The sequence below is a fragment of the Pieris rapae genome, chromosome 17 (genome assembly GCF_905147795.1).
Source record: "Pieris rapae chromosome 17, ilPieRapa1.1, whole genome shotgun sequence".
NCBI lineage: Eukaryota > Metazoa > Arthropoda > Insecta > Lepidoptera > Pieridae > Pieris > Pieris rapae.
This window is the reverse complement of record NC_059525.1, coordinates 8,013,867-8,036,464: the sequence shown is the minus strand read 5'-3', so window position 1 is coordinate 8,036,464 and position 22,598 is coordinate 8,013,867. Positions and strand designations below refer to the sequence as shown.

The following is a 22,598-nucleotide window of genomic DNA, read 5'->3' as shown; positions in this document are numbered from 1 at the left end:
ACCGTAAAAAAATATTTTTCTTACACTTACTACTTATTTTTTTACGCTTTTTTACGACTGATTTACAGCTACGACAATGCTCACCAAAAAAACCTTTACTTAATTCCAGCACAACATTCAGTACCAACACTTTGGGCGGGCACGAACAACGGAACCGTATACGCGTTCACTATTAACGTACCCGGAGCGAATAAACGGAAAGAAGATCCTGTAAGTCCTACATGATCCTTAAAACTGCAAAGTTTTTCTTAAAATAAGTTTAAATTATGGTTATTTAATAAAAAAATAAGATTGTTTTTTGTTAATTAACGTTCCAAATACTATCGTATTATTGTAATCAGGAAATTTACCTTTTTTCAATTTTACGTGTTATTTTTTCAGGTTACATGTCAATTAGCGAAAGAAATACAATTGAAACACAGAGCGCCCGTGATAAGTATCACAGTACTTGATGGTGCGAGTGTACCTTTACCTGACCCGTTAGAAGTGAGTATATTTTAAAAAGCAGAAATGGTGTCAAATTTAAATTTTCAGACAAAACAGGTCCAAAAAAATATCTAATAAAATTTTAGCAGCTAAGTTGATTTGTTCGTGTAGTACAAGTATATTTATAATGCAGGTCGAAAGAGGTGTGGCCCCACTGCCCGAGAGCGGAACCCACCGAGTGCTGATCGTCTCCGAAGAGCAGTTCAAAGTATTCACGTTGCCCTCACTGAAGCCACACAACAAATACAAGCTCACAGCGCATGAAGGGGCACGGGTGAGTTTAATTTTCAAACAACATATAACTTATATACTTTATACTTTACAATATACCTTTATATTTAATTTAATTATAACATGGATGGAACCGTGTCTGTTAAGTAACGATGCTTTTTTTTCATAAAAAAGTATGGTTTCCATGGTAACGAATACTTATCTTACTTTAGTCGAGATTTAATGATAAAACATCGTGGGGTAATGTTTTTGTGAATAAAATTCTTACGGGTAGATTATTAAATTATAAAAATGAAATAACTCCAATTAACCTCTTGCTTAAAGTGATCTTATTTCTCTTTCTGTCAACTTGTATTTTTTTAATGATGAAAAGAGACAAGTGATAAAATGCTGCCAAATTTGACTGATTTATAAGGGAGATGAGTTTGCATCACCTTGATGAAGTCTTCTTTTGCGAACTGTGAAATGACTGGACTAGGGGGGAGAAACGACCTTCAGTTGTTTAAAAAAAAGCATACTCATCCTCAAAGCCCAGCATACACACGGTGCTCATGGGCGACTTTGGTCGTCCCGTGCTCTAAATTACTTTTCTCCGTTAAAAGTTTCTACTCTACTTCACTAGGTCCGACGTACATCATTCGCTTGGTTTGAATGCGCAAGCGGTTCCGAAAGACATCGCGAGTGGTGCCTGATGTGCCTCACCAATTTGGGAGACTGTCTTCTCCTCGCCACCGATCTGAGGAGACAGGTTAACGCTGCCGCCGTCAGGAAGGAGGATATCAAGTGAGTTTATAAGAAATATATTTACATCGTCTTAAGCGTGTGCGCGCACAAATAATTGTCGTATAGCTTTTATGTGTACGCCTAAAAATACGAGAAAATATGGCATCACAAATTAAACACACACATACACATCAATTTCATTAGACATAAGCAATATATCAAAGAAAAAACTAAACAAACGATGAATGATTAATAACTAAAAATAACAGTAATAACAAACAAAATAAAAAATTAAACCACATTAAGAGTCTGCAAAACAGAGTTACGGTAACTTGGTCAATGTTTGTAATTTGTAAGAGCGAGCCTATTCACTGGATCATTAAAACTAGCAGATAACCGAGCCGTAGGTACGTATATAAATATATATAGACTTTTAGTTCGTACTAACGTTCGTCGTTACTAGTGGTTATTTTGATTCCTTTTAACAATACAAATAACACTAGCTTAAATTACAACGAGCAGCGGGTATCTGTCCCCGATCTCACTTTTAATCACAATCTCACCACTGCAAAACTCCATTGAATACTAAATCAGTACTTTCCTGCGTTCAGTACTATACTCCGGACGCGGAGCACGAAGAATTTCGTATGTACGTTTCGTAATGACCCGTCATCTTATGTCTTTGTCGCTCGCGCATAAACATATTGCCGTTGCGCTCACACAGATGCGGTGACCGCCGTATTCAGAGATTGTAAACCTTTTAGTCATAACCATTTGTTTGTCTTGTTATAAGTAGTAATTCCTTTTTTAACGCTGAAATAAAAGATCATTCCGTGCTCGGATTCGCTTGTGAGTAGTTTCGTTTTTGAGGTTAAGTTTGTTGTGCGTGGTGTTTGTGTGTTTGGTCGTTGAATTTATTTGCTGTTATTATTAATTATAACGGTAAGAACTTTAAATGGAACCAACCCCGTCTACGTCCCTTACTTTCAAGGAGTTTGTGTCACCGCGTAAGAAACGCAAAATGTCTCATTTTAGGGTCGGGCTATCGGGTAAAAAGCTATCCTTGGGTACTTACCTATATTAAGTCGATGATCTTATTTACAAAGCTAACTCAAATTCTAAACTACCGTTTTTAATATTCGTACTTTTAAAAAAAATGTTTTTAACCACTGGCAGTAGGCCCAAAGGTCATTGTACGAAATTCTTCGTGCTCCGCGTCCGTGCTATATCCAAAGTCAAGATGGCGTCTCGACCCCACTCGAGGCTCCGCTCTGATTGGTCGTAACTATATTCATACGTTAATGTTTCCAAACTATGAAGCAATTAAATTATAACAAGACAAATCAAACTAAATTATGATAACTAAAAGTATAAATAGGAATCTGAATTATTAACCAACGCAATAAAAATTTACGGTACATGAATCCGATCATAACATTTCATCACCATCCGAGAATCCATAAATTAAAAAAAAGAGCAACACGCCAGTGCGTCGTACATGAGTTTATTAATAATCTGTTTTAATTTATATTTTGTTATGTTAACTTGATTTGGGCTGAATTCATCTTTTTTTTCAGATACTTTAACATTTATCTATCTATCATCTCATATACACTAGATATCTGAGTGCCCTTGGCAAATGCCTCCTTAAATCCAATTTATTATTTTACTATAAAATAAAAACTTTAAAGGATATAAATTTCTTATATTATTTACATAAGTGTTTTTCTACAGTGTGAGCTGTTACAAGAGATTGACAGTTCTTTAATTTGTGTTCTCATATGTATGAGTGATTTCTTCCTAAAACCTATTAAGTTTTTTAAGTAAACAAATGTTTTTTTTTTTAAATTAAAAATTGTGTTACATAAGAAATTTAGAAAGAATAAGGAGGCACAAAAATATTGGGAAACTGAACTAGTGTCTATTTTTTTATTAATGCGTTATATATTAATTGTTTCAGTGGTATTTCAACCTTATGTTTCTCGAAACGTGGCGAAGCTCTCTACTTGCATTCATCGTCTGAACTTCAGAGGATAACGTTGTCAGCTACTAAGGTAATATTTATACTTTTTTACTGCTATACGTGTACCCTCTATTTCATACATCCGAATTAGTTATTGTTACTGTTAAATACATTTTTTTTTTATAAATGTTCTCACTTTATATATGTAAAGATATATATATATCTTTAGTATAATGCTTTTTATTTATATATTTAAATTAGCTGTAGAATTACGAAATAAATATAGCCTTAGAGAAATGTAGAATTTTATTTTAAAACAAGTGCGTGCCTACAAAATACGCATGTCAGAAGTGAAACTTATTTGTGAATTAAATATTACTAAGGTAAAAGCCCCAATAGATGATCATGCACCAGTCTATGATCACTCCGTACTGTATTTGAAAAACTATATTCACACTATGTGTGCGAATGATAATATAAATAAATATGCGTTTTCTGCACGACTGACGTTATGACAGAATTTCCATCTAAAGTTGTAATATGTAAACTAAACATCATCAACCAATAGCGTGTATTTATTCTCGATCTCCCTTTCTCAATCTATCTCTCTCTTTTCTTCGACTAAAACGTTGCACAGTTTCGTGACGTTCCGTTAAAATTTTACCCTGATGTGCCTAGAGAAGATTCACTTCAAAAAGTTTTATGAATTAGACATTTGTATTATTTTAGGTGACGATAGCACAATGCCACGTGGCCCTTTCACCTTGGGCTTTAGCGTTAAAAAGTGCAGTCGAAGAAACCCCACTCACTAATGGAGAACATAAGGTATGGTTTAAAATTCATTAATATCCTAAAAAAAGTAATTATTTGCTAGTTTAAAAGTGTACCGAGACTTTTTAAGCGTGCTTTTTCTCTCGACCTACACCCTCTGTCTTCTTTATCCATGAGTAGGGATGCCAACAGGTTCAAATTTAATGACGTGGAATAAGTGATACCTTGATGATCTTATGTTCCCAATTAAACGTATTTTATTTTTCCTCTTGGAAAAAACCAGAGCTGACTTCATCACGAATATTGATAACTTTTCAGATCGTCTCCAGTGTTTCAATGTATATGTAGGTATATACCTAGGTGTGTATGTATTTAAGAGAATTATATATTTAGTTCAAATTTTGCTTAAGCTACAAAGAAATATATTTTTTCTGAAGTATTGTAACCTGACTTAGGTAATTAGTGCATTTAAGTATAAACCTGTAGTTAACTAATGTATGTATGCAGGAAGAAACAACAGAAACGGCTCACGACGTGACGGCAGCGTCAGCCGACATCACTGTTGACTCAGTGAGGGACCACACCCAACCCACCTCCGACGTACCACCGGAATTGAATATTAATTTGCAGGTATTTCAAATTCAAAACCCGTTAAGATTATATGTATAACCAGAAATGCTTGGATATGGCTAATTTTGATGAAACTTATACTGTTCTCTTGGAAAAAATTTTTTATCCATACTTAAATGTTAGCTAAATACAACAATATATTATATGTATAGGTGAAGTTAGTAAGCTTATTTTTTTAATAGTGTATTTAAATCTGTAATTTTAGAAATCTAAAATTAAAATTAATTTTACTACCCAGATATTTTGCATCCATGTTTTAATAATAATCATAAATTATATGTATATTATTTTTATGGAGATTTTATGAGTAAGTTCGTGCTCCTATTTCACGATGCCTCCTTGATGATAGAGGACAAATCTATTTTTTATTTATTTTATTATTATTTATTACTTAAGATGTTATGTGGAACATGTAATGGTTGCAGCTCCTTATAATATAAAAGTTGTGTAAAATAAAAAACTTGGCGATTAAAAAGAGTGGCGGAGAGTTAATTGCCAGTTCTTCTCTTCCGTTCTACGCCCTTGATTTTGGGAACTGGCAAATGTAATATGTATTTATTTATAAGTGCACATTGTTTTACCTAAATGAATAAATGATTTTGATTGATCCATATGTTTGACGTTCAAATTACATTTGTAGAATTCGCAAGTGAACACAAGTTCCATGGTGGTGAAGACGACGACTCGGACGACAGTCAACGAAAACAATGTTGATGGCGCAACCACAACCACTAACACCACTTCAGAAAACAGTGAGTATACAAACAATTGCCTTAATAATATTCCAGTGTGTTAAATCTTTTTAGTTCCAAATATTCCCATGGAGCGCTGCTCAATTTTACCATAGTAATTTATTGTTAATTTAAATGTATTGTCGAGTAACTTTCACTTCTAATAAAAGTATTTTAAATAATTACAATAAAATAATAAAATATTTATTTATTTATACTTCGTTACCATATATATAATTATACATATAAAAAGCAAAATGTAAGTAGATTATATAAGTTATTAGGCAACGGGTCTAATATGAAACAATAAAATATGGCGTATTTCAGAAATTTCTTTTATAGTAACTTACCTAAGTAAGAGATTCGAGACAGCGACTAAGTATGACTTCCGAAGTTCACAAATGTATTAAATTTGACAAGTGATACTTAGCGCTGAGTTTTGATTGAATGAGACATTTTAGTATTAGACGTCATAAATATCCGAGCTATAGAGATATTTAAAATCAAAATGTATATATATTTTGATTTTAATATTTTATAGTATTTTCAATTATTAGCGATACTTAATATAATAATTCTGATTCTTGTGTTTTCCCCGATTTTGCTTGCTAGCCATAAATATATTAGAAATATATAAAGCCTCGAGGGATAATTATTTTTAGTTATTTAATAAAAATTGGTGCAGTAGTTTCTAACAGTATTCGTTGCAAACATCAATCCTCCCGCGTGTTAAATATACTCCTATTCAACTAGTATTAGACTAAACATTCAATATAAAAAAGAAACCTAATCAAGAACTCTGCATGATAGCTATGCTGCGTTTTTTGCTATATTGGAGGAAAAAAATGGATTATATATATTTCTTACTGTAGATTTTTAATTTTAGTATCATAGTATCGCTTAAACCCGTTTACGATTCCAGATCAAATAGAATTTGCTCACTTGAATGATTATAATTTACAAAATATACATGTCTCTTTTATTACACGGCCTACAAATAGAGAGGGCAATATTTACTTCACTGAGTGAAGAATATATTAATGATATTTTGTATTTTATAATTAGTTCAGATTAATTTATCGCTTCATATACCATTATACGTTTGTTTGTTGTTGACTGGCGCTTTATGTTTTGTTTGTAGTCCTAGAGCACAGTCGCGAGGAAGGAGTCATCACGCGCATTGAGGTATCCCACACTTTGCTTTAATATTCCCTTTGTTTGACAAAACCACTTTTAAACTACGTTTAAGCCACACCCTTTTCTGAGATTTAGGTTTAGAATACCATTTAAACTGGGTCCTTAAAAAGTTTAAATATATATTTTAAAATCTTTGTGTTTTTAGATGCACTTTAAATCGCCGATTGCTAAAGGTGGCTTTGACAAACAAATTTTTAACTAACCTGTACCATCTGACTAATTTCATTTAATTATTAATAGTTAATTATAAATAATTTAATGAATTATTTCAAAAATATAGTCTTTATGTTTCATGGATAATTTATGAGTCAATATTGTCTGTGACACATTTGTGTAAATTGTAATTTCTCACGAAGATTTTCATTCAAAATGCAAAAAGTTATGATATGATAAAATCCCTACGTAATTTAGTTGATAATTACGCTTAATCTTTATTTTTCGTATAAATGTTGTGATCTTAGTTTGATGTGTATAGGCCTTTATCAAATCCAAAGCTTATATTAAAACCCTTTAAAATATTGCAATTGGTGACATTTTCTTTTTATTTCTAACATACTATATTATTGCACGTTAAATTTCTTTTAACTACGTTAATATACTAGCTCTTGTACTGTCACATGTACTCCATAACAATAGAATTTAAATATAAATAAAAGCATTATTTTTTTACTTTATATATCTTTACACAAAACATATAAGTATAGTTGAGAGATCGGCTATAAACGAGTTTGACACAAAAATTACTGAACCGAAAACAAATCAATTCGTTATTCTTTGGACTATTAAGTATATTAGACGTACGTCAATAAATGATTTACATACTCAAATAGTTGTGTAAAATTAAATCTATTCTTAATATTTAAAAAAATGAACATAATTGTGACACACACACAAAAATTCTATTGGAATGAAGTATGTCTAGACTTCCACGACGTTATAATTAACAAATACTAACCATTTCTTAAACATCAACTAACCTTCATGTGGCGTCCGCTAGTGTCCAATGTCGAATCATTTTCATTTAGTTCATACATAGAGGATAAAAATCCGACAGTTCTTAATATATGGAATATGCGTGTGTTAATTTTAGATTGTTTATGATTAATGAATAAATGCAGTGTTGTTATTACAAATATTTTACGAAATATATAAAGCGTGTATATTATTTACGATTGTAGAGCTATTCTATTATTTTAAATTATGTATTGGTTGTTTAGTATATAGATATTAAGTAATAATACAATAAAATTGTAACGATGTGATAGAAACATGCATATTCCCTATAAAGATTCGAAATTTGTTCAGAGCTCAGACACTTGCGAGCGCCACGCGTTGTCGAGAAGAGCGTGACGTGGTATTCTGAATGATGGTTGTCTGACAGACGGGAACCGTGACGGTCCCAGCCGGAACAGACCCGAAGCTGATCCTCGAAATGTTTGACCGGCAAAGGTCCCCACTCGCCGTGCCTGTTCCGCCCGCCGCTACGCCCACCGAATCCTAAAACTAAACATTTACGAACCACCTTTCAATATAATATTGGATATTCACGCAAGAACAGATGTTCAAATCGAATTATATTTTGGTCTACCGATTAATACACACCTTAACGATTGGATCAATTGTTTTTTACTTATATCCGATATGTTTTGGGGCATGCGACTTTGAATGTCCAATGTCAGCTGTCAAGAACATTTGACCAATGTCAACTGTCAAGGGCATTCGATCATTTAATGCGCTGTCATTGTACAATTGTGTTGTATGTGACATTTTTTTTAAATTACTAGCCCCGATTTCAATTTGTACTAATATATCGTTTAGGAATAATTTATTATATTTTGTAAATTTTATTCTTTCTTGTAAGCGTATTTTATAAGTAATTATTGCATTTTATATTTACGTAAGATTTATATTTTGCCTTTACAATTTTAATACGAATGTTTGGCGATTATATTAAGTTTGACAATGTTGTAATTGCGGTACTTAAATTGTACGACTTTTTGTATTATTTATATTTTACCATAATGTTAGTACAAAAGTTTAATGGCCATAGCACTTGTACCGTTCAAGTGGAAATTTTTCATACAATTAGTTTAGTTGCAATATTTTTATAATGTACCAGCTTGTTTGAGTATTAAAGTTATTTTTTAAGTGACAAGTAAGTTCTATTTTCAAAATAGACATTAATTTAAGATCGCATTTTAATGATAATCAATTTATTTTTACCAATTTTTAATACATAATTTTAGTTAATCAATTTAAATTGGCAGCTTTATTAATAAAGTTTTGAATTTGATGTAAATAATTACATGATTATTGCAGTATTTAATTATGGCAACACTTGATTTTGCATTTTACATCACAATGTTTTAAGGGAATGATTATTGTTTTTAGTTTTATATTTTATTTTAATTATAAGTTGTATGTGCCTAAATGCCTCTTAAATTGGCATTGTTCGTCCAGAATGCTTCAGTTTTATTACTGTACAATTATCCTTGTGCTATTGTAGTATTTTTAAATTTGATACGAAACATGCTCTTTGTATCCAATTCTTACACGAAAATAAAACATAAGAAATAAAGACGTTTTTTTTTATTTTCCCCTGTGTAATGAAGGATAAACAATTCCACTAAAGTTTTGGAACCAATTCGACTTTGGGTCCTTCAATAAAAGAGCTTACCAATTCTTAAAAGGTTCGCAACCCACTCACGAGCCCTGAGGCATTGAGAGTGTCCATGGGCGGCGGTATCAATTAACATCTGGTGAGCCTTCTGCCCGTTTGCCCCGTGTTCTATAATTTATAGAACTAAATTATGGCTGTATAACATACGTAGTTGGGTCCAAAGTTTTGTCACCGGCACGTTATTTTCAAATTTCGACCATTAGTTTAAAAAAAAATTGCATTCTATTTTTGAATGGTTGACGATTGTTTTAAAACAAAAAACAATCACTTTCCGTAATTTGTAACTTAGTGTACATTGAAAGAAAACCGAATAGCTGTTATTCCGTTGTACCCAGAGACTGGTCAAGAGTTCTGACCGCTCTAGACTATTAACACTATTTGTCAAGATGAGCCCCAACAGGTGACAACTGTGTTACAGTCTGGTTTAAAAAGTAATTTATAAGAGTTAACTTTGTTTATTAATGTAAAAATTTTAACATGGTTCATACTATCTATAAAAGCTTTCAAATCAATCTGCAAGCGAAACTAACGCTTTAATGGACTCCATATAAGGTTTATTTTAATACATAAAAAAGGACCACAGAGTAAACACCCCGAAAACAACTGACTTGCAATATCTATTTTGATTTTGAGAAGCGCATTAACAAAGCCTGTTAGGATACAATTATTTCTAATATTTAAAGAAACTACATTATTTTAGTGGCTTAATTTGAGATAAAAATATGTCACTGTTCATGTTTAAATCTCGCGTAATCTGTCGAAAACGTCGCAAAAATTGGCTTCACCGGACAAGTGTTGTCTGCCATTATTTACAAATTCAAACTAAATAAAAACTAAAAAAAAACCAAAATAGATTTTGTTATATTCCGTAGATATACATAAACATTAATGTGTACCTTCCAATCCTGAAAATGTTATATAAACTAGTTTAATCATGGATGTTGTATTGGCGAAGTAGTTTAATTACGAGTAATATCAATGTAGTGAACTTTGTATTATGAATTATAACTGTTTCCTGAGTTGGACTTAGGTAAGTTCAATGATCCATATATAGATTTCTTTTTAAACATGATATCTCGCTGTCTATCTAGAGTCTAAGTATATTTCCACTTCTATAGATCATAGATGTAACACAATGAATTTAATGACAATTTACATGGAAATTGGAACATGCAATTGTCATTTGATATAGTGTGCTGAGTGCGGACTGCTGTGGTTTAATGTTTAAAAGTCATAACAAAACAATGTGGATTTTGTTTGAAATTTGGTTATAAAATAATAATTATTAGTTATGGGTCTAACTAAGCAATATCTTCGGTATGCACCAAGTGGAATTTTTAACGTCGTTGCTAGCTCAGATTGTAACATCAGCCATGTAACACTTAATGGAATATCTGGAAGATACATAGCAGTAGGAGCATGTGAGCATGTTATTATTTGGGACATGCGATTGGGAGAAAAGGTAACGATTTAATATTAATAATATTGCGCTACACATATATTCAATTTTACATAATATAACAAAATGTGTTAAATACGACATTTATACGATGTTTATACCTCAACGAAATTTTATTGTGTTTTTGTACTTGCAAAAGATATTAGTCAAGTTTAGTAGATTTATATACAAGTTCCTCCTTTGCTGTTTAAATGTTCTTTTTCTAGGATACAACAATTTTCTAGACTTCAATAAAGCAATTCCCAGCATCAAATTGATCTACTATGATAACATAATAACTTAAATTCTATATGTTCAAGAGTACCACTGAAACATAAAAATTTATATGAGTTGGATATTTAAAAATAATGTTTGCCATTTGCTTTGTCTCCATTTTGATCTTAAGATAGAAGGGGCAAAAGTTGAGGTGGACAAATACAAATTTAAGGAATTTGTTTCATATACTAGTCCAAATAAACAATACTATTATTTTTATTTTTAAGGCACAAGTCATTACTGGAGAGAAAGTTGCTGTCTCCCAAATAGCATGTAGCCCCACAGGGAATCATATGGCTGTAGGCTATGTTGATGGTAATATCAATGTATATGACCTAAATAGTAATGAAGTTATATGTGTTTTTGCGGGGCACAAGTCAGCTATTACCTGCTTACAGTATGATGAACAGGGGCACAGAATTGTATCAGGATCAAAGGTATGCTGTTTCTGGATATGCTGGCCATATTGTTTTGTTTGTAAAGCTTTGACAACTAATTAGGCCCATACACATTAGGTGCTATGTCTATTGGATCAATTGTTTACAAGATTGTAATTGTTTGTATAGCACCTAAAACATTAGACAAATTCATCCACTATTTAACTCCCTAGCTCTTCTTCATTCCTTTATGCTTAACTTAAGATGAGCTAGTTATCTTTAACTTGAGATAGTAGGAATCTACAAAAATCAAGTTGATTAATAAAGAAATGAATAAATTAATTATAAATATAAGCATTAAAAATATTGCTCATGTTTTATAAATAACATAATTTGTGATTTAAGATCATTTTTCTGGATGGTTTAGTGCCATACATTATAACCAATATTGTATATATATATATGAGAGAAATAACAACTTCATAATATTTTAAAACTACTTTCAGGACACCGAGGTAATATTATGGGATGTTGTCTCAGAAACTGGTATAGCCAGGTTTAGTGGACATAAAGGAATAATCACCAGTGTACTTTTCATAAATGGCAAAAATTGTGTGGTTAGCTCTTCTAAAGACACATTTGTGAAGTTTTGGGACATTGAAACTAAACACTGTTTTAAAACACTGGGTGGACATCAAACAGAGGTATAATATATCAGAGTAAATGAACAATGTTGTATCTTTTAGAACATTGGTTTTCAATGGTAGGAAAATAATTGAAAAAAAAACAGGCTGAGGCTGGTAAATGTTGAAAAATACTGTTCTAGAGTTACTAATATATATATTATTTTGTATATTTATTTCATGTAACACCCAAGCTTTATTTAACTCTATGATCTTTGAACTTATAATACTTGTAAGGTTTTTTAAATTACACAAAAAAAATTCAAAAAAAATGTTTACCAAAGTAGCTAAAATAGGTAAATTATATTGCTCTATTTTGTCGGAATCAACTTTGCATGAAATTGCTAGATTGAAATAAAATTCGAAATTGATATTTATTTACAACAATTATTTCTTATCAGGTGTGGTCAACCATTTTATTAAAAGAGGAAAGATATTTAGTAACTGGTAGTACGGATCAAGAACTAAGAGTATGGAAGTTGGTATGGACTGATAAGATAAAAGATGAAGACAAAATTACACAACAACTAGAAATTGTTAAACTAGAAGATGGAGATTCTGAAGAAAGTTCTGTAAGTTTTATTCAGATTATAATTTAAACACAAGTAATAAAAATATCCATTTTTTAATAAATTAAATAGAAATTTGTTATTATATTAATTCAAATTACTTTGAAGCTTGCTAAGAGCTCTAATGCGCATTAACCTATATTATGTCATCTTGTGTTGGGTTATTTTCGTTACGGAATTTTTTGATTCAGTGGTCGCCCTGAAAGCCCGCGATGAAAGCTATGCAATAACTTTAATAAAAATCTCGAAAAAGAGAAACTTTACCTTGAAACTTCGTCTTGTTATATAACTTAGATATTCATAAATTTTTCAGGTATTACAGTGTCACCAAGTTGGTACACTCGTTAGAGGTGGCAAAGGCCGTGTAGTGGGAATGGCCACCGACCCAGGGCAAAAAGTATTGGCTTGTTATGGCACCGACTCACTATTGGAACTATTCGCATTCTGTTCCGATGAAGATGCAAAACTTAGGATGAACAAAAGAATTAAGAAGCAAAGAAAGAGGCTTGCGTAAGTAAACTGTTTAAAATGAAATTAAATAATATTCTACAGATAAAAAATTATCACAATGGATATAACTTAACGAAAGCTCAGTTTAAAAAACTATTTCTTGAGTATTTATTGTGAGAGACTGAAAGTGATTCAAATTATATAACGATTTTTTTTTTATTCCTATTAATGTACTATATTTTTTCTTGCATAAAATGGGACTATATATGTATATGTATATGAATCACTAACAAACAACGCAACCTTTACTAGAATTAAATAGAGCTGCCCTATTTATTTATTAATTATATTACTAGCTTCGCAATTTTATCTACAAAGTATATTGTATACAGTTTAAAAAAGCTTGCCTTGGCACAAGAGAAGTAAAATACAATATTTAATGTCACTAAAAACTAAAGGAAAATCGGTATTCAATACAGAACGAATAATTGATTACATATATATATTGGCAAACCAAATAAACTATATATAAACATACAAGTATATATGTTTACAGGAAACAAGCAGAAGAGTCCGATAATGCAAATGAAATTCTGGATGTATCGGAAATTCTAACGCTATCCGACGAAGTGCGAAGATTGACGTCAATGAAACTAACCGGGAAAATTAAATCTACGTCACTCCTATTGGGAATGTCTGGAGAGTTGAGAGTCGGTGTGTCCCTGGCTAGTAATACAGTGGAGATGCATAGTTTGAATATTTCCGAGTCGAGTGAAGGTAAATATAAAATTATTAATTTAAAATTGACACTAATTAATGATGGCGTGACAATTAGAGCTTGTTTCCACTATCTCGTCTGTCGGGACGATTTTTTACCGTGTGTCATAGTAAAAACATTTTATATGAAGCTATTCACGTCTGACAACGATTTTGTGTCCGATACGACATAAATCGTATCGGACACAAAATCGTTGCAATTGGCGGTGTTCATATTTGTCGTACATCGGGCTGACCCCGCCCTTGCCGCACCCCTATGCCGCCTTAACAATTTTAAGTACTCGTCGTGTATTCAGTATTTAATTTAACATCATGAAATTTATAAAAATTTATTCTAATTTGTTTTCTATCTCTTGCAGTGAAATGTCTGAAGCAGATAACTATACCAGGGCATCAGAAAGAGCCAAGATGTGTTGCATTCAGTTCTGACAATCTCGCCATACTATCGGCGTCTGTCGATTCAATCAAGATATGGAACAGGTATTATAAGTATTTTTAATTGGAATATTTTTTTTATGTTAACGAGCCTTGAATATGTCTATAAAATTTCGATGTGAATATAAATCATCCATATAATTTACAATTAAACGCATCTACATATTTGTTTCTTTAGTCAGGTAGAAATGCGAGTGTGAATATCTTTTCGGGGGAGGAATTCTTAAAGAAATTAACGACTACAAATTGCAACTATTTTTTTTATAGAACAGGGGGCAGGGCAGGAGGCTCACAAATTAAATAAATTATTTAATTTATTTATTTATTTACACTTCGTTGCAAAGAAACACAAATAAAACAATAGATAAACATTAGGGGCCGTTCATAAACTACGTTCGCATACAAGGGGGGGGGGGGGGAGGTTTCTGGCCGAGTGTGACAAGATGTGACAAGGGGGGAGGGGGGGTATAGGGCAGCGTGACGTTCGCCGTTTATTACATGACATGAGCGCTCACAACGGGTTTCTTTGTTTTCCAATACTTGAGAGAGTAACGTTTCCACGTACCCTGCGCTCTCGATTCAGTAACAAATGAAAATACTATTTCTCTAGAATTTATCATACTCAATAGGGGGGGGGGGTTCGTAGTTTTTGTGACGAAATATTTCTAGGGGGGGTCACAAAAAGTGTGACACAGCGTGACAATGGGGGGGGAGGGGGTCAAAAAAAGCTGATTTCAGTGTGACGCATTTTATGAACGGCCCCTTACAAGGGATGCAACTTTATTTACTAATTTACAGAAATAGCCAATCATGCCTCCGTACGATTCCGGTTCCCTGCGGTAGACCTGTCAGTGCGTGCTTTGCCCCAGGGGACAGACACGCACTGGTGGGATGTGTGGACGGACAGTTGCTGCTAGTTGACGTAGCCGCTGGTACCATTTTGGAATCCGTACCAGCTCATACCACTAATTGTGCTGTCGTCGGACTAACACCAGATTTGGTAAGTCATGAGAGTTGGTTTTGACATAGCTATTAAAAGAAAGAGAAGAGAAGGTTTCAAAAACCTCACCGCGATGTCCGTCGTTCCACATCTGAGCGTTTTTCAAGACAATTTTTGCCGAGCACCACCACTTTGTGGAACCAGCTGCCCACTGAAATAGCGTTCAAGAAAAGAGTGTACCAATTCTTAAAAGGCCGGCTACGCACTTGCGAGCCCTCTGGTATTGAGTGTCAGGTGAGCCTCCTGCCATTTGCCCCCTGTTCTATATAAAATAAAATATATTCTGAGTATTTCTTTTTCAGCGGGGATGTTATTCAGGTGGAGGCGATAAAACTGTGAAGCTGTGGCAATTCGAACTCATAGACGACCCCACCGGCGAATCTAAGGCAAAGGTAATTTTGGATTATACTTGTCTTTATACAATAAAAAAAACCATAAAAATGTGTGCGGGTACTAGTGTTAATGTAAGTAGTAAAACTTTTTTATGACCTTATTTTTCGAAAAATGATCTTCGAAATAATTTATATATTTTTTGTAAATTAATTGATTAATTTTTACAGATTTAGAATTTCATTAATCGTATTAGAATTATTACAATCATTGTTATCATTATTACATATATATTTTGTTATTAATGGCATCGAATCTCCTCAAAGAAAATGATGGCGCGTAACATTTTTTACCAACGCCGTTAAAGAAGTTTTACTTTGTTTATTTAGGAGGGTACTTCAAGAAAATAGCGTAGCGAATTTTTAAAAGGCAAGCATCATGAATCCTACTGTCCATGGTAATCACCATGTCACTTACGGTGAAGCCTTCTGTCCCAGGTTATGATTATGTTTCTGGTATATTATCCTGGTCTGGTATATTATGGTTATATCCCTAGATAAATAAAAATTGTGTGTGTCAGCTCCGACGACAAGTTTACTTCTTAAGTACGATTGTCTAAACATACGCAAAAAGAGTTTATCCAACTGAAAATAAGATTAATACCATATGAAAGGGTAAATTAACAAAATAATGAAAATATTATACATATATAAAATAACATATAGGTATGGTCGCCTTGCACTATGTACGTCTTAATACACTGACAACCAAATTAGAGCGCACCAAAAAAGTAACGAGGTCATTCATCAGTAGATTTTACCTGTCATATTTTTCTCATACGCCCGGTATATTATGAAAATCGATTCTTAAGGAGTAAACTCCAAAAAGAGACTAAACAAACTTCAGTTTTTTTTTTCAACTTTCAATTTCATAGAATCTATTTTAATGGTGCGTTGTTTGTGTTGTATCGACTGGGTGTTCTGATGGGTGTTGCCACGACACAGTAGAGAGCTATGATAGGCCCGTAGCAAGCGTAAATATAAAAATAAATTGCAAGATATGTTATAATAACGAGATATTTAGGGCCTGTTTCACAATGTATGGATAAAGTGCCAAATAGCTATGCAACACATAAATTATTCGAAAGATAAAAGTTCCAAATAAGATACTTCGAATTTCATGACGTATAGCGCTATCTGACAGTCGTGAAACGCAAAAATACTATTTATCATACCAATAAGTAACAAATAGCTTATTTGGAACTTATACGGACATTGTGAAACAGGCCCTTATTATGTTAAACTTGTAATTTCGGAAATAAAAGGCATATTTGTTTATTAATAATGATTACGTCTGTATTTTTGTGTTTTCTTTTATTCAGGTGCTATCCCTCCTGCACACTAGAACATTGGAGCTAGAGGAGACGGTGACAGCTGTCAAAATCAGTCCGAACAGTAAATTCATTGCAGTCGCATTATTGGATTCAACTGTTAAGATATTCTTTTTGGATACCTTTAAAGTAAGTTACAATAAAACATATAATCACTTTATTTATTTAGCAAATCATATATTTCAAATTAATATATTTTTAGAATTCCCACATTAATTACAATATATTTTGTATAAACATTACTTCCAACAGATAGATACCTACGCCTAAAGAGGTCCTATGCCGAGTGTTAAAGTATTTGACTTTATTTCAAAACATGAAAATTATTGATATGCGGCACTTTTAATACTTACGGCACACGCTTGATTCTCGTATGTTATAGTCTAAAAGTAGAAATAATTATTTCATGAAATGACCATATTGCTATTTTGTCAGAATTACCAAAAGTTGGCCAAGCCCGCCCCGGCTTATAAAAATACAAATACAAATCACATTTCCAAAATCGTTAAGTTTGTTCTATCATTACTCATGCTGAAATTTTTATTTTAAACAAAAACACGTATTATTTTACAGTTCTACCTCTCTCTTTACGGTCACAAGCTGCCCGTTTTATCCTTGGACATAAGCTACGACTCAAACCTCATAGCGACCGGTTCAGCAGACCGAAACGTCAAAATATGGGGCATGGACTTTGGTGATTGTCACAAGTCAATTTTCGCTCATAACGACTCGGTGACCGCCCTCCAATTCGTTCCCAGTACGCATTATTTCTTCACGGGCTCTAAAGATGGGAAAGTGAAGCAATGGGATGGAGATACATATGATAATATTATCATCCTTAATGTAAGTTATTTGTTTAATTTTGTTTCTACTGATATTCATTACTGAGGTTAATAATAATAAAATGACATTGACATACAACTTTTGCATTGACACCGCTTGATGATTTAAGATCATTTTTCCACCGTAAAAAGAAACACGTCTAAACCAATGTTGAAGTATGATTTTTTACTGTTTATGTTTTTCATACAAAAAAGCGTCCATCAACAAATAACATCCAGGAATAAACTAGTATAAGTCTGCCCCATATATACATTTTCTACCTATTATTAGCATTATTTTATATGTTCATCTAATATCATTAATTGATGTCCTATTTTGGCCTTTCCATTTACTGCCAGTTCAAATCCAACGAAGAACGGACGAAGAGAAATAACAATAAACTTTCCGGCACTTTTAAATCGCCAGTTTATTTTTAATATTTTTTTTAACAACTATTATATCAGAGAGACAATTCACATTTACAAAGTTTTAAAGTAACTTCTATTTATTGCAGTTTGTTTCAAAATATAAAATGGTCCTTCGGTTCGGAATTTATCAATGAAAATTATTTACCAAAGATATGGCTACTTCAATAATGAATAAAATGTTCGTAGGGTCACGCAGGGGAGTGTTATGGGTTGTCAGTAGGCGCAGGAGGTTTACATGTAGCTTCATGTGGTTCTGATCGAGCATTAAGACTATATTCTCGCACTGATGAGCCCCTGGTACTTGGAGACCAGGACGAGGAAGAAGAAGGACTGGCAACGGGAGATCAACATGTATGCATTTATTAAGATATTTTAATATGTAAAATAGACTGTGTCATGTGAATCAAATATAATATTTTGTAGGAATTAATAACGGATTTTCTTAATCTGTGAAACTGTTTTATAATTTAATCTTTTTTTATTATTCTACTGTAGTGATTTTTTTACTAAATAAGTAGTTTTAATATTGTTTCTGACTAAGACTATTATAATTTAGTCATACATACTTCAGTTTTTTTTTAATCTCTTAGAGAATGCAATTAATTTCTAAAAATTCAATTATTTTACAGGCTCCTGTACCTGGGTTACCAGGTTTAACAATGCCCACAAAGAAAACAATTGGTGCTGAGAAAGCTGTAAGTATTAATCAAATTTTTTTTACTTGTCCTAAATTATTAAACTCTTTTTTGCTTTTTTTTTACCTTAATAATTCGAGGTTTTCTCCGTCAACCAACCATGCTTGACAGATGTCAATGTTGAACCGAAACTTCATTAGAATCATTGTTATTTAAAACCGTATGCTGATGATGATTATTATAGATAATTAAACTTGACCGAAGACCTTAAAAAGTCCATGTTAATAATTTTTAGGCGGACTCAATACTCGAATGTCTGTCTGTGGGAGCGGAGTACGCATCTCAAGTGGCAGAGGCGAAGGGCGTGCCCGTACAGCCTCCCGTATTGATGGCTGCTTACAATTGCTCAACTGCCGAGGACTTCTTACTTGCAACTGTTCGGAAGATACGCTCCAGGTGAGTCATTTATGTATGAAAAATTTACACTTAAAGTCGGTTAAACTACTTTTTCTAGATATAATTAGAAGTAGGAAGAACATACTAATCTAAATCTTTTTGTAGTAAAATGTTTGATGTCATCTATCGTTGGATATTTTTTCAGTGTATTTGTTTGTAATTATGTATAATTTATGTTAGCTGTAGGATTACGAAATGAAAAATAAAGAACAAATTTATCGCATTTTTTAGTTTTCCCAATCCGCTCAAATATTTTTAATACAAATAGTTCAATAATTGTCTAATTTGCCCAAGTTCTGAAGTGAAGTGAACTAATTTAAAAAAATAAGTACATATCTACATTATAGTGCTTATTTATCTCTTGTTTTTTCAGGGCGTGTACGTAGATATTTGTACGTTCTTATTAAAGTACTGAATTGAATTTGCTGTTAAATGTTTTGTAACTTGCACTCAGTTGTTTCTTACTTTAAGTTTTTCTCTTATGAACGGAGATAGAATAGCTTTATTAAATTAGCAAACAATTAACGTTCAAAAAGTTTTAAAAAAACACTCATGAAAATGCATTGAAATATGTACCAAAGAAACTTCATACATTTATAATTGTCCGTTGAGTGTTTTAATAAATAAGTACATCAGTACAATCGTCTGGCTTTGTGCGAAATACGGATTGACCCAAATCTGCGTGAAATATTAAAAAAAAGAGTTTGTGTACTTTATGTACATGCGTTAGAAGTTATACTTCTTTGGCGTATAGAAAAAAAATAACTAAAATGCAGTAGTGATTAACGATAAATATTAAAATTAATCAAAAAGATTTTATTTAAATAAATAAATTATTAGTAAATACTATCACTGTCGTATATGAAATTGATTTAAAAACACCAAAATAATATTTATTTATTCACACTGTTTAATTGTACTGTTACGAAACACGTGTTCTAAATATAAAAATACTACAATATACAACTTATCGATTTCCATGTCACCTAGACCTAACTTTACGATGTCGAAATTAGGTGTTAGTGTGCGCGCGCATCGTAAAAATTTACTCATCATTTTTCTCCATCGCGCCAAAAGATAACTTCAAAATATTCTAATTTAATTGTCTTTAGAGTAAATTAATGTGGGGAAAATAATGTTTCCTTCCAGTGACCTTGAAGAATCGCTCCTCCTTCTCCCGTTTAATTCTGCGTGTGAGATTGTGAAGCTCCTTCCAACTCTGTTAGAACGCGGAGACAATACGGAACTGTTATGTCGCTTAGCGTTCTTCCTCGTTCGAGTGCATCACGCTCCGCTCGTAGCCAACCGGCATTTGCTGAAGTACCTCATACAGATCCAGGCGAAGGCTAATATGAGGCTCACAGAGCTTAGGGTATGTATTACGTTAGAAAGTACTTGTGAACCTTAAAAAGTTTTGTTGTTTTGAAAATAAATAAAACTTTTTTATTTATGTATTAATTTTGTGAAATAATTTACAGTTGAGCGTTCTCGTACGAAAGTGTTATTTTGTTCTTTTTTATTTGAGATTAATATGAATAGCTAATTGCCCTCATTTTCATATATACCATAAAGATGAATTTGAGGATAGGGAATAAAAGTTCTCGATTATAAATTGTATTCTTGTGAATTTTTATCCAATTTTCGTTTTAATTGGATTTCGTTAATCTAACTATTTAACTCACTAAAATCACAAAAAATTGAAACAATGAAAAACGGTGAGTCCGTATTCGAATTGCCAATTGCAATTTTCTCACGTTGGGAAATACTGATCTATATTGATTCAAAGATACTTTATTCCTTGAATTCCACTCAGTTGAGAAAGTTAAGAGTAGGTTAGTAATACATACATCGTGTTATGAAATAATTAAAAAGTATACTATGTATATACATTGTATACTTAATACTATAATACCAATATGTATTACCACATTAATCCAAAAATCTCTTAACATTAACTTATTCATTAAAACTAATGTTAAGATCTAGTTTAGTTTTATTTTAGATTAGAATTGTTATTCTTTATATACTTAAATATCCTTCAATTCTTTTATTTTACATTATTAACTCATAATAACGTCGTCATAAGGGTTTAAATTATTTGTATATGTATTCTACATCTGAAGTTGTCCGTGTCTTTATCTACTATGATAATATATTATTATTACTATTACAATTTAAACAATTTTATTTTTTCAGGACATGGTTGGTTACAATCTGCATGCTTTGCAATGGTTACAACGTGACGTCGAAGCCAACGAGAGCGAACAACTGTTCCGCGAAGCAACGAACGAACGACGAGCCAATGAGAAACGAACGCGCAGGAAACGAGCGCTAAAACGGCCTATTGTTACTGTCACATGATTTACTAGAAAATGAATTAAAAATATAAAAACTTCATGTGGTTTTTTATTTGTAGTAGACATTGTTTTAACCAATCCGGGAAATTATTATATTTAATTATTTCCCAGTGTAAGAATATCGTTTTCTTAATCTTGATATACACTGTGTGTTTAGTCGTCTAGAAATGAATTTTGCCCTAGTCGTGTAGAAATGAATTTCGTTCCCACTTCTTTATATAATACTTGATTAAATTGTTGCCAAAAATCGCCGACGAGAGTCGGACACAATTATCGTATAATTGAATTTTCCGATAATGAATAATGAAATAAATAAATAACTTTGCTATAATTGTGTTCTAATAATTCATTATTAATTTAATAATGAATTATTGAAGCTTTTTTATCAATCATTAAATAATTTAAAGCCGAGAAAGGAGAACGCATGTAAAAGAGAATATTCAAAAACTATTATACTACTTTCATTCGTGCTATGAATGTATCAAACTCAGTAAACAATATTCTAATAGTCCATGAGCGCTCTTACCATAAGTATCGACCAGTTATTCAAAACATTTTTTTTGTAATTACCATTCTTAGTATGGCGAGTGATACAAAGCATTATACATTAATTTCATCGCAATAAAGTAGAAATTTCCATGATATATGATCGTAGTAACGAATATATCGCTTCGGTAAGCTTGAGACTACTGTATCGGCAGCTTTGTGGCTGCTTCGTGATCCTTCGGTCCGCCGTCGCCCGCCACGCCGAGGCAACACTCGG

General features: G+C 32.3%; 2 protein-coding genes across 6 annotated transcripts in view; both read left to right on the top strand.

Moving 5' to 3' along the window:
- LOC110999052 (lethal(2) giant larvae protein) overlaps positions 1-8,347 on the top strand; it is a 46,447-nt gene extending 38,100 nt beyond the window's left edge. For 2 of the 5 annotated variants that reach the window (XM_045632010.1, XM_045632009.1), the window contains exons 17-26: positions 110-210; positions 382-486; positions 620-760; positions 1,340-1,500; positions 3,401-3,494; positions 4,133-4,228; positions 4,682-4,804; positions 5,445-5,556; positions 6,677-6,720; positions 8,114-8,347. In XM_045632010.1, the coding sequence (XP_045487966.1) occupies positions 110-210; positions 382-486; positions 620-760; positions 1,340-1,500; positions 3,401-3,494; positions 4,133-4,228; positions 4,682-4,804; positions 5,445-5,556; positions 6,677-6,720; positions 8,114-8,233 (1,097 nt within the window). In that variant the 3' untranslated portion in view covers positions 8,234-8,347. Of the gene's footprint in view, positions 1-109; positions 211-381; positions 487-619; positions 761-1,339; positions 1,501-3,400; positions 3,495-4,132; positions 4,229-4,681; positions 4,805-5,444; positions 5,557-6,676; positions 6,721-8,037 lie in introns of all 5 variants that reach the window. The other 3 variants (XM_045632011.1, XM_045632013.1, XM_045632012.1) reach the window with 3 other exon arrangements.
- A 2,276-nt stretch (positions 8,348-10,623) lies between these two features.
- Positions 10,624-21,873, top strand: LOC110999054 (WD repeat-containing protein 3). Its single transcript, XM_045631926.1, has 16 exons — positions 10,624-10,874; positions 11,354-11,563; positions 12,010-12,207; positions 12,588-12,758; positions 13,069-13,265; positions 13,762-13,982; positions 14,342-14,462; positions 15,216-15,417; positions 15,720-15,809; positions 17,129-17,266; positions 17,711-17,980; positions 18,574-18,738; positions 19,017-19,082; positions 19,318-19,478; positions 20,628-20,850; positions 21,675-21,873. The coding sequence occupies exons 1-16, from the start codon at positions 10,704-10,706 to the stop codon at positions 21,837-21,839; spliced, it is 2,769 nt and encodes a 922-aa protein (XP_045487882.1). The 5' UTR covers positions 10,624-10,703; the 3' UTR covers positions 21,840-21,873.
- The last annotated feature ends 725 nt before the right edge of the window (positions 21,874-22,598 follow it).